The 13,956-nt window shown below is 33.6% G+C and overlaps 1 protein-coding gene across 5 annotated transcripts in view; it reads right to left on the reverse strand.

Annotated features, from left to right (window-relative positions):
* Window positions 1–13,956, reverse strand: part of Exoc2 (exocyst complex component 2) — a 205,587-nt gene that overhangs the window by 93,918 nt on the left and 97,713 nt on the right. For all 5 annotated transcript variants that reach the window (XM_047557921.1, XM_047557922.1, XM_047557923.1 and 2 more), the window contains one exon: window positions 3,491–3,616. In XM_047557921.1, the coding sequence (XP_047413877.1) occupies window positions 3,491–3,616 (126 nt within the window). The remainder of the gene's footprint in view (window positions 1–3,490; window positions 3,617–13,956) is intronic.

Consider the following 13,956-nt stretch of genomic DNA (forward strand, 5'->3'; position numbering starts at 1 on the left):
CAATGATTCCTATCTTCCACATTCATACTTAACATGTTCCTCCTTTTTCTTTCCATAGATACAGAAGACACAGCAAAGGAAACTATCAGCAATGCGAAGAGAGAGCCTACAGAGTGGGAGAAAATCTTTGCCAATCATACTTCAGATAGAGTACTAATTTCCAGAATATATAAAGAAGTCAAAAATCTCTACACCAAGAACACAAATAACCCAATCAACAAATGGGCTAAGGAAATGAACAGATACTTCACAGAAGAAGAGCTACAAGCAATATATGAAAAAACGTTCAACATCTCTAGTAGTAAGAGAAATGCAAATCAAAACTACCCTAAGATTCCATCTCACCCCAATTAGAATAGCGATTATCAAGAATACTAGCTATCTGCCTACAGGCCTTTCATGAATACATTAGCCATTGGTAATCTGCCTATATACATGGCACTTGTTTGAGCTCTCATGCTTTGAAAACTTGTCTGCTCTTCCAGAAGACAGCATTGGAAGTACCACATTTCACCTCTGTGTGACCTCTGCCAGTAGCACTCTGGAATTGTTTTAGTTAAGTCTTTTAGATATAAAATGTATTATTACCATGGATCCATTGCCAGGTATTGTTATCAATTTTGAAGAAATAAATTTTGAGGAGATATAAGAAAAGAATGCATCTTATAAAATGTTACAATGAAGCCTACTGTTGACCTTTGACTATTAGCGTTAAGTGTGTTAAAATCTGTAATGGACACTTAAGGGAATTAACCAGAGAGTTGTGAGCTCACCAAACAGATTTCAGTATAGATTTTATCTTTATCAAATGAACTTAAAGAACAGGTTACAGTTTGAGTGGAGAACCCGCCATTGTTCCACATCTGGTTGTTGCTGTTTACATTCCTTTGTTGAGCCTACATCTTCATAAGCCTACACCTTCATTTTAGCAGGTAAATGTTGAACACTTCTGCTTCATGGTCAAGACAGAGTCAGAGGCTGTTGATAGGGGCAACTTGTCTGTTTTCTTTTTCCATGACTATACTGCCTCATCTTGATTTATAAGCAAAACCTGGAAAACCTACAAAATAAATGTTTTGCGGTTTATCTAGAAAAAAAAAAGAATACTAGCAACAATAGGTGTTGGCGAGGATGTGGGGAAAAAGGTACACTCATACATTGCTGGTGGGTTGGCAAATTAGTGCAGCCACTCTGGAAAGCAGTGTAGAGATTCCTGAGAAAACTTGGAATGGAACCACCATTTGACCCAGCTATCCCACTCCTTGGCCTATACCCAAAGGACTTAAAATCAGCATACTACAGTGATGCAGCCACATCAATGTTCATAGCTGCTCAATTCACAATAGCCAGATTGTGGAACCAACCTAGATGTCCTTCAATTGATGAATGGATAAAGAAACTGTGGTATATATATATAATGGAATATTACTCAGCCATAAAGAATGATAAAATTATGGCATTTGCAGGCAAATGGATGAAACTGGAGAATATCATGCTAAGTGAGATAAACCAATCTCAAAAATCCAAAAGATGAATGATCTCACTGATAAGCGGATGATGACACATAATGGGGGTTGGGAGGGGGGCAAGAATGGAGGAAGGAGGGACTGTATAATGGGAAAAGAGGTATGGGAGGGGGCGAAGGAAAAAAATAACAGAATGAATCAAAAACTATTTGGATTTTCTTTTCTTACTGAACTAACAAGTCTTTGTTAAAAGTCACATGATATATGACTAGCAGAATAACATCAGGAGTAATTTCCTAAGAATAAAAAAAGGAACTAAAAGGATATGGCATGAACATCCATTTTTTTTTTTTTTCCAAAAGAAATCACAAAACATGTAGGTTCATGAATCTCATTTTGATCACAAAGTTGAGAAAGAACCTATTCAGAGGCTGGGGATATAGCTCAATCGGTATTGTCTCACATGCACAAGGCCCTGGGTTCAATCACCAGTACCACAAAAACAAAAACAAAAACAAAAACAAAAACCAAACAAAAAAAACCTATTCAAACTTATTCATATCCATGGTTTACTATAAGCAATCTTTCATAATGCTACAATTTCAAGTGATAACTTTAAGGAAATTAAACTTTATTTCTTTGACTTTCATTTCTAGTCATGCTGGAGTAACAAGATTTGAACTTAACCTCCAGTCATAAATAACCAGACCAGGGTGAGGGCAGTGGGCCTCTATGAAATAACTGTTTTCAGTACTGACAGCAGCAACACAGGTCTGTGTTCCCTGAGGTGGGAATACATGTAGTGAGCCCATCATCAGTGAGTCTTTCTGTCTATAGAAAGTTTCTGGAACACAGAGGCAAAGCTTGGTGGACTAAGTTGTAGAACAAAGTTTAAGGAGGTCAGGGTAACTAGAAATTGTAGGGAAGAGTTCAGGAAAGAAAGGGGCTAGGTATTTTAAAAAAAAAAAAAGCTTCAGATCTGAATGGGGATTCCCTTTAGTTTTTTGCTGAGGCTGGGCATATATATATGGAGTGACACTTCACAAAGCCAGGCAAAGACACATCAGGAAATTATAAGCTCAACAATTCCGAGAAATCAAATAGGGCTTGATGGACTGAACTGATCTTAACTGAACCTGCCTGGCTAGCATTCTTTAAAAGAAGACAACAAAACCCAGACACTCAACACTGAACATTCAGTGTGTGAGAAACAACAACAAAATCATCACAACAACAACAACAACAAAAATCATTATAAATATCCAAAAGCAAGGGAATGGAAACCATAACTAGAAGTCAGAAGAAAAATTAGTTGATAGTAATAGATCTAGAAATTATACACATGATAAAATCAACAGATATTAACAGATAACTTCATACTATATCTATAACATATATTATACTATCTATAATATATTCATATTATAATATGTTGAAGATACAACTATCTTCAAATACTTAAGGGAAAACATGAAAATAACAAAGAAAAGGAAGACATTAAAAAGACCAGCTAGGGGTATAGCTCAGTGGTAGGGCGTATGCTTAGCCCTGGGTTCAATTTACAGAAAAACACAAAAACAAACAAAAATGGAATTTGTACAGATGAAAAATACAGCACATGACATTTTGAGGTTTAACATTAATTAAAATGATCAGAAAAGTTGGGCTGGAATGTAGCTGGAATAATACTTGCTGGGGGTTCAATCCACAGTACCACCAAAAAGTGGGAAGAAAAAAAGGTCAGAAAAGTTGCAAGTTGAAATTGACTCTATCTATAATGAAGTGAGTGAGTGAACCACAAGGAAAGGAAAAAACAAAAACAAAAACAAAGAGCCTTAGCAATTAAATTTAATTACTTCATAATTAGTAAGCACAAGAGATGAGAGTTGATAATACCTAGCACCAGTAACATCACTAAATCACGAAATTTTCCAAGAGAAGAAAGAAAGTTTGAAATCACATGAGTGTAAATTTGAAAGACCAAAATATGTGTGTGTTGGGGAGGGAAGCGGGTGGATACCTACTGTCATCTCGACCAGACTGAAAGCTGCTGCCCCTCTTCAGTGATGCTGTCTGACTGAGGTGGCCCAACACAGAGGGTCGAATGTCATTATCCAGATCCAACATGGGACTGTGCAGGCCAGGGTTACCTGGAAGAGAGAGGTGGTATTCCCATATATTCCATATATTCTTACTTCATTGATTTAATACACTGCTTCTCTGAGGCTATTTCTTGCTCAGTTGTTCTACTCTTCAAATAAAGTATTTGCTAAGTAAACTAAAAAATATTTTCTCTAAATAGCTTTCAAAAATCATTCCCATTATGACACATTTGGAAGATTTGATCTATCATTTTGAAACCATGTGGTAGAAACTTATGTATCATTTTAGATAGCAAACATCAAAACTGGGTAGGTAATGCTATAAACATTATAATTAGAAGGAGAAATCATTTTTTTACAAAACAACTCACCGACACTTGGAAAGGAAGTCATGGAGGTCTGACTAATTTTTACACCATGAATCTTCTCTGACTTCTTTACAATTTATATTTAAATCTCCAAATCTTATCCTTTCTTTCTTTGGGATATGAGATTTAATTCCATTTCTATTCCTGATACAGGCCACCTAATTTGGATCCTTTTTATTTTTTTTATTTTTATTTATTTATTTATTTATTTATTTTTGGATCCTTTTTAATCTCACACTGCTAATATTCCAGAAACTGAACATTCTGCTACTGTCAAAGTTTTTTCTTTCTTTTCCTAGGTTAATTACACACAAAAATACTGTTTTCTTGATTCTCTTCCCAGAAGTGTTCCAGAAACCCTCAGGATAAAAGGGCTCACCAGTTTTTTCCATTCCAAATTATCCTGAGAATCGGGAAACAATTTTTCTAAAATGGATCTCAAGAATTATAGGAATGGTACCCCCATGATACTAAGAGAGTTTGTAAAGACATTGATTTTAAGTGGTAGATTTTGCTTTGCTGCTCTGCAGAGGACCCTATAAAAACCACTTTGAACTCTATAGTGGAGAATTCAAAAATCTCCAAAATAAACAGAATTCAATGAGCATTTACAGAGTATTTACTATCCATAGGACAAAAATTTAAAAATAGTTTAGGAGCTGGGGATGTTGCTCAATGTTTGAGCACTTGTGGGTACTTGCCCTAAAATGCATGAAGCCTTGGGTTTGATCCCCAGAGATGAAAAACAAAAACAGAACAAAAGCACCTTACATTTTCTTGCCTTATTTACTATCCTCTCCAACTTGAAAGGCCTTACTCATGTTTCCTCTTCATCCATTTAAACCCTTGTCCTTAAAGATTCATCTTAAATTTCAGTTACTGCATAGTCACCTCTAACTGTAACAGGTAAAAGGGTAATCTATCTTCTTTACCCTCTGACAGCAGTCATTTAGAATGTACACAATTTATCAACTTCACATTCTACCTTCTGTTCATTAATTATATGTTGCCCAGTCCCAAACCAGACCATTGGGTTCTTAGGAATAAGAACTAAATATTATATCTCCATATTGCCATAGTCATTGACCTTCCACAAATAACACCCTCGACATATAATGAGTGGTGAATTTCAAACTACTTACTGAAAATTGTATTCCTTGTTCTATATAGCTTAAAAATTTGTGGATTTGTGTTCAGGTCAGGTGCTAAAGATATAACACATTTATAAATAAAACAATTTACCATTTTAGTAAGGTGATTCCCTTATCTTAATAAGAGAACAAGGTAATGATTTTATGTCACCAATGCCAGCTATTCAATTACATTCAACAAGTTATTTATTGGGCTCATCCTGTGTGCCAGGAATCACAGGCCCTGGGAAAAGGTGATAAATAAAGAGATAAGGCCTAGCTCTCAAGGACTTTACCTTATGAAGGTGGAGGTAAAAAACAGAACAGTAAATAAAAAATAAAAAACTAGTAAGAGTGCTATGCAGAGAATCTAAAGGAGTAATGGAGCAGCGTGATTGGGTGATCAGAGAAACCCTGATTTCACGAGCACTTGCTATCATGAGCCATTGTACATGGTACAGAACCAGCTAAATGCTACCTGGAAGGTTCTACAGAAATAGAAATTAAGTTATTTGGACAGATTTTTAGTGGGATACAAGTTTTTGAAGACTATTTTTGGACTACTGTGTTAGATATATACCTAATTTGGAAAATATTACATCTAACACAAAGCTTATATAATTCAAAATGTTCAAACCAAAAAAAAAAAAAGGCATGTGATGCAGAGTTTAAAAACATACAGTATTTTTGTAATTGATTTTTTTCTATATTAAATAGGAAGTTTAAGGAAATTTTAATGATTTATGACATTTTACTTTTAAGTTTATATAGTTAATACTATTAATAGAATTCAGGAAATTAATATCAAAATATTAATTTTCTGACACTTTAAAAGGAAACTCAAAAGAAGGATCTCAAACAGCATCACATTAAACATATAAATTTTTATTTTGTATTTAAAAATGTATATTAAAAAGTATAAGAGAATGCTTTAATTTAAAATGTTATTTTTGCAGGTTCCAGGACTATAAATTTATGACAAAGAAGTCAAATCCTTCCTGGTTTCCTGAAAAACATGCTATATAACATTTTACAAATAATGTAATTATCATTGCTTAAACAGATCCTCAGAAAATGTTTCTCCCCATAACTGATATTTTGACAACCTTAATTTAAATGTTTAATATTATATCATTTATGTAGTTTAAGTAAGTCTTGAATTTTGAAACTGTTAAAAGACTGATTTATCTTTTCCTTTAATAACAGAAACTGTGTTAAGAATATGCTTTTGTTCTATTAGAAACCACATCATCAGTTTTCTGTGATATCGGAGAAAGAACATTAAACTAATTTCTTAACTGATAGCTCAGCATTACTAGCAAGTATAATAGCACTGCATTCCCCCAGAGGACAAATCAGCATCTGGAACATATTTGTAAGACTTATTTATGCTGAGTAACCAGAAGGTAGCGCTGCACCATTGCACCTAAATGCATAAGCCTTGCAAACCAAGCGGTAGGCACAGACATAGACTTGCCATTTCTCTCCCTAACATTGACTTCTTTTCTCTGTCAAAAAAGAAGAAGAGATAAGAGAAGAAAGAAAAGGAGAAGGAGAAGGAGGAGGAGGAGGAAAGAAGAAAAAGAAAGAAGAAAGAACAAAAAGAACAAGAACTTACAATGCATTATTGTACAGGGAATTAGAAGAATTGTGCTTTGAAGAAAAATTGATGCAAACATTTTAAATATCATTTGTTACAAATTATTTACTATCAAGTGTTCAAACAATATTTGAGGATTATGACACTTCTTTTTAACTTAAACTACAAGACTCAGTATTTTTATCTCACAAAATTATTACAAATATTAAGTGGTTTTGACAATAAATAAGCATTACTATAAAAGAACAAGGTGAAAAAAACATAATTTTTATAAAATATAAAATCACAAAGGCTTTAAAATATTTCATGCCTGGCATGGGGGCACACGCCTATAATACCAACAGCTCTGTAGGCTAAAGCAGGAGGATCAGATTGCAGGTAAGCCAGCCTCAGCAACTTAGCAGGACCTTGTCTCAAAATAAAAAAGTAAAAAGGGGTAGGATGTAGCTCAGGGTTAAGCGCCCCTGAGTTCAATCCCGGACCACAAAAAAAATTTTTGTAATTAAGTAAAATATTTCACAAGAAATTAGCCTATTTCATCTTGCTTGTTTTACCTTACAATATGATAGCAATGTGTTTAAGAGAAACATATACACAATATAAAGCAAATGGTTGTAAGAGTATCATATGCAACTAAAAATAATGTTATTTTTTGTATTTTCCCTGGAAACCTAAATCTTCTTCCCATTGACAGTGTTCAACTATATCCATACTACTTCAATTTTTCATTAGAATGCTTATTTGCAATAGAACCTTGTGTAGGTGACTGAAGATAATAAAGTTTTTGTAAAGGTGTGTTTGACTTTCCTTTTCAAACTAATACTTTGTTAATATGAAATTTGAAGGGTAATTTGTTTTCTTGGCAGTAAATTCGTCTACTATATTTTTTTAACAGAAAAACAAAAACTCTTTATTTTTTTCTTCAGTGCTAGGGATCCAACCTAAGGGCCTCACACATACTAGACAAGTGCTCTACCACTGAGCTATACATCCCATCAGATGAAAACTTTAAAGACTTTGTCAAATAGAAAGTTATTACTTTTACCCTTAATGAAAATGTTTATGTTATGTCTTCATTTGAGCCAATACTAATTGTTCCCTACAATTACATAAGAAAGTAAGGCAGGGATTAATTCTATGAAGAAGTCTCATGGCTATATAGTTGGTGTGGGGTTCTAGAGCACTTAGTCACAGGCCTGTGCTGCAAAACATACCTACAAAAATTAGTGCTTTAAACCATGCATTTTGGAAAAGCTTCTTTAGCAATAAATTCTGATCCTAAGATTCAAAGTTTGAATAGGAAATTTTAGATCACCAATAAGAACAAAAACAGAAAAAAAAAATGCTTATTCTGCTCACTATTCCTACATCTAGGAAACTGGGATCACTGGTATCATCTAATAGTATAAAAAGTTTGCCTCTACACCTAGAGCAAATGTGAAAATTATGCCTTAAAACGAAATTATATCACACAAATATTAAAGGCAATAAAAACTTAATTAGAATTTTATGATTTTTTATGGATTTCAGAGCTTGACTAATTTTAAAGACACTAAGCACAGTAACCAGTAAGTTATTCTCAAATGAATAAATGTAAAATCAAAAGTACTCACTGCAGTCTGTCAAAATTATCTGAGAAATAATAACTACTGGTCAAGACTACTCTGGAGTAATTTCAAATAGGCATAAAACTCTATGGCATGAGAAATTTTCATATAGCATTTCTAGTTCTAAAATTTTACAATGTAGTATTTATAAGAAAAATGGTACAAACAAAATTCTAAACATGTTCTTAGGGTCTGGCTCTATCTTTTAACTTCCACAACTAGTGTTAGAATAGTTAGGATTTTACCAAAATAAACGATCCATCTCATCTACAAACAGTTGGAAGAAAAAAAAATCCTCTAAGTAATTAAGATTAACACATAGACACACAAACTATACTTGGTAATTAATGGCAGTTAAGAGTCAATCTAATTTCTCCAGTTAAGTAAGTTTCTATAACATATAATAGCAACATTCTCAAAAGGATTCTCGGGCTGTGGATGTAGCCCAGTGGTAGAGTGCTTGCTTCACATGTGTAAGATCCTGGTTCAATGTCCAGTAAAGGGGATATATATATATATATATATATATATATATAGAAGAGAGTTTGCTTTTATATATATACATATATATATGTATATATATATATATACACATATATACATGTATATGTATATTTGAAAGGAATTATTTTTATAATTGCAACTATGGGATATATTTGACAAATTATAAACAAGCACAAAATTAGAAAAATATTTTTGAATACTGTATAAATACAAAACAAATTTGGCTTTAACAAGAGAAAAACAGCTGGAAAATTTGTTTAAAAGTTGCAGGAGTTACTTTCTTCAGAATAATACTAGCCACTTCATTTTACCAGTAAGTGTATGGTCCTGGTTTCTACCTCCAGAACCATCAAGAAAAGACTAAGTTGAAATGTGCTATTTTTTCCAGCAACTATGACACTTCTACTAGGTTAAAAATACTAGCTGGGCATGGTAGTGCACACCTGTAATCCTAGCAGCTTGGGAGGCCGAGACAGGAGGATCCTGAGATCAAAGTCAGACTCAACAAAAAGTGAGGAGCTAAGCAACTTAGTGAGATCCAATCTCTAAATAAAATACAAAATAGGGCTGGGGATGCCCCTGAGTTCAATCCCTAGTACCAAAAAACAAAAACTTCAGTTTTATGCTTATCTCTAAATCAGGAAAGATCTCTCACTAAGCTCACAAACCCAAGGATTTATACTAAAACTCTGAATCCTACAATAATCAGTTTTTTTAAGAAAAAAACTGATGATTTTAAGAAGACTATAGAAAATGTTTATTATACCTAGAATTACATGAAACCTCAGGAATCTCATCACGCATTGGTCAAACCCTTTCAACTCAAGCTGTGCAAAGTTTTTTCTATTTTAAATGCAAATAATTGTCAATATTTGTTTAACAGGGTTCTATACAACATAAAGTGCAGAAGAGATATTCTTAAGGCAAGCCTGCAGATATGGAGCCAGGTGAATAAGTTTACTATATTTTCTCATCCTTTATGCATGTATAGCAAGTTTCTCACAGTCTACAATAGACTGATCTATAGCCCTGGGACTCTCAGAAGGGCGGCTGACTTCCTCACTGCCCTTAAACACCTTTGAACACATTTTCCTGTGCACAGCAGGTCCTTGTCCTGTGCTGCAGCCTGACCACCCACTGTTGCTTGTTGACCAAACACCCAGGGCCAGAAGCCTCCACAGACAAGCAGGATGGGATTCCTTTCAAGCACACCATGCAGAAGAATTTCAATGCCAAAGCTGTGGTGGGGGTAGGGTGTATTAAGGCAGAATTACAAATTCCTTACAAATTAGACCTGTGTCAGCAGATAAAAGTGCTCTTTTTGATCTTCTGATCCTCTATATATTTAAAGCTTTAACAGGGACATTTCCTCAATTTAAAAAATCATTTAATCCAAATTAAACCAAGGGAGTCATAGTTAATACACCCTGCTTTACACCATTTTGGATAATCCTTAGCAGGTCCCAGGCACATTCTGATGTACATTTCAACACAACTTAAAACAATAGTACAAAAAAGTAAATGTACTTCAAAAGAAAAACTGTTAAGTATGAATTTTCAAGAAGACTTTATTAGCTAACTGGCTAGTTAAGCAAGAACCTTATATTTGTAATATGTAAAATGGGTGAGTAACCAAACAAAAATTTTTAGGCTTTTATTAAGTTCCTATGCTTTTTAGCAGTTATATATAGATTACATAGAGAAAATGTATCTAGAATATATAAGTAAAATAATTGTTACAAAAATGGAAGAATACAAAATTAAAATACTTGTAATGATCAATATTTTAAAATTACCAAGCACTGTTAGAATTCAGTGTTTACTTGACATTCATTGTCAAACTTTTCTTTCCATTAAGAAGAGAGGATGGGGTTAGACATGAAATGGCAACCAGCTGCATAAAGTCTTCCTCCAGATGTACAGTAAGCCAAGGCTGTAGAAAAGAACCAGCTGCTAGGATAACCCACTGAAAAGATCCTTTGACATCAATTTTTTGGCCAGTCTCATCTAAAAGAGATCACTCATTGTAAAGTGAATAGAATATATAATAAAACAGAAGATACAAGAGACCTTAACCTAATTCTCACCCATGATATTCAACAGCTGTTATTTTACCACAGGGGATCCAAAATGCTATTCCAAAAGTAAATCAAATTCTTAGATCCTAGGTTATTGACTTTAGGGGGAGGAAAAGTACCTAAATTACTAGTATTATTAATCATAATTTGAAACTGGAGAGTAAAATTATTTTTTCAAATTAGATTTTAAAACAATCTACAATCATTATGCTAAAAAAAAAAACCTTGCTGATCTGCATTTTGGCAATTAAAACCATTTATACAGATTTGAACTACTTACTATGGGAGTGATGATTTCTGATGGTATGCATTTCAAATCTAATTCATGGTATATTAAATATCAACTTTTTTTTTCTTCTTCTTCTCTTTCTCTCTCTTTGAAAAAAAGACCAAAAGAGAAAGGAAACTCAGACTCTCGTTTTGCTAAAAAAATAAAAAATAAAATTTTGACTGTAATCAAAAAATGGTATTTTCCCTTTATTAAATTCCCTACCCTGAATCTACTTCTCCCTGTATAGCTTCTAAATCTTCAAGCAGGTAAATAAAATTCCACTAAGCATTTCATATTCTGAAGCCAATTTTTAAAAGAATGTCATCACAACATGCAAAAGAACAAGTATATAGATGAATCTTGTCAGTCCAACTCAGTCCTCAATGTAGGATAAAACTTAGTTGCAAGAAGTAGCAGACAGAAATCAAATTAATATCCCACATCTGTACTTACTACAATTTTGCTTTTATTTGTTTTTTGTTTTGTTTTGTTTTCTTTTGTTTTATAAATGGAAGTTTATCATCATTCATGTAATAAACATTCAGGACAGAAACTACTTTTTAAATCTCCAGAAATTAAACTTACATAACGGAAACTTCCTAATCTACAACCTCATTATATCAGCTTTAACAAATTACATTAAAAGTTTTAATATATGTATAATAACACCCTTTTGCTGTCTTTTTGACTATAGAAATATGTTTATAGTTTCACAGAAAATTCTATGAATCTGCCGACAGTTTCCTAATGGAGGCTGCCGTTTAATCCAGCATACAGGAAGTCTACCTAAACCTGCACTAGAGCAATACCAGAATTATATGTATTAACCCCACTAATTCAAAAAATATATTTGTACATATACATATATAATATGTATAACAAGTACATACAGATCACAGCTTTATTTTTTAAATATCACAAAAAATATAGTCTAGTTTTGCTGTGTAAATTCACAAAATTGTAGGCAAATTACAATAATATAACTTATGTACATATTTTATGAGCTTCAGTTGAAAATATGGCCTTTTTATTTCTTAAGGTCCTTGAAAAAAAATTACCATTTTTATTTCTTTCAGCAAGTATTTAACAATCTGTTGAATGTTTGAAATCAAAGAAAAACTGAGTCTTGTATAAATGTATTTCCTTCTGATGTGAGGTTATTTTTAAGAATCCATTGCTTACTTAAGTTATGGCTCCTATTCTAAATGTCCCCTCTTTTGAGATCCAATTCTAAGATGCCTTTGGCAAGCTTAGTTAAGCATATTTCTGAAAGAGGGGAATTACTTACTCTATGAGAAGGCTGATGGCTTTTTCCTCAAGTTATTAAGACATAGCCAGTCTATATCTGAAAAGTTAAGCTCAAACTTGCTTTCAGAACAAAGGAAAAAATACCTTTGAAGGCCACCTTTAAAAATCCTGTTTGAGAATGCCAGTAGGGGGTTAACCAAAGGGCTTTTCCTGGCAGGAAACCTAAAGACTTACTCTAATTTTGGACCTATTTCACAGGAATTTCAAGAGACAATTGACACTTCTTATAAGGTGGTTAAGTTTAATGTGTAACAATGATTCAGGGCACAGGGCTGCTTTGAATGCAAGGAACCAGAAGCAAAATGGTTACCCAGTTCAGGCTGGAAAAAACACAGTAATCAAACTCTTCCATCAACATTTAAGCTTTCAAACTGGGTTTTTAAAATGTTCTCATTAGTTTTATTTTTGTTTTGTTTTCTTTTATTTTGCTTTTTTCCCATCTTTTCCTCCAGTAGAAAAATCAGAGGATCACATTTGGGCTAAAGTTACCAGGTCCCAGAAGAGGAGAGAGAAATATTTGGGGATGATGGCCAGGTGTGTTGGAAGGTACAGGGGCAACCTCCTGCTCTGCTTTCCCAGACTGTAACCTGAAGAGCACCATCTGCTAGGGTGGATGTATATTATTACTGTAAAAACTGGAATCTGGAGAAGGGTCTAATGCAGTACTCATAGGAATATCCACCTTACAGCTACCACTGATGCCAAATGCTTCATCTACAAGAGAGTCTTTCTTACAAAAAGGCAGCTTTCTACGTAGGGCTGCGGTCTCTGAACATCTATCATCATCTTTGCTCATGAAATTTTCTCTTAAGACCACAAGACTAAATACAATTAACATTTCTCCCCAAACCACATGCAAAGACTTTTTTAAAAAATATTTATATGTTAATTAGAATTTCTTAGATTTGTGCATAAGACTAGCTTTACTTTAAAAGACACCAAGAATTCTTTTCCTGATGGAAATACTTAAAATTTATCCATTTAGAATTGGGTGGGTTTTATTTCACAAAATTGTCTCAGTTTTTAATCACTGTTCTACCTATGGGTTTACTTAAGCAATTACGACCATTTCATTCCTTCAGTGTTAATAGTCCAAGTACAGTTATTATGATAAAAGTATGAAGACATACTTACTTTAGATTTAGAAACCAATAGGCTTTCATTTTCAAAGTATACTCCTGAGACTAACCTAATAAAACCAACACAGCTTTACAACAAAGTATAGATGAAATGCAGGCACTGTCATTTTAGGGACAACCATCTCTAAAGAATTCCTGACAGAATATGAATCACCTTTTCAAAATGCTTGAGACTTCAGTGCACAGCTACAGTCAGTTCAAAGAAACCAGCAAGTACCAAGCAAACAAATAAGTAAATACTCTGTCACTGAGCAGTGGGGGTCAGATCAAGTCACAAAAGTGGCATGAACTGGGAAATGCTGGCCCTATATCTTTCCATCCCTGTCCCCATAAATCTTTGCAACTCTGGTGGGAAGATAGTAGGCCTTCCCAAACATATCTTT

The sequence above is a fragment of the Sciurus carolinensis genome, chromosome 7, assembly GCF_902686445.1.
Source record: "Sciurus carolinensis chromosome 7, mSciCar1.2, whole genome shotgun sequence".
NCBI classification, from domain to species: Eukaryota; Metazoa; Chordata; class Mammalia; order Rodentia; family Sciuridae; genus Sciurus; species Sciurus carolinensis.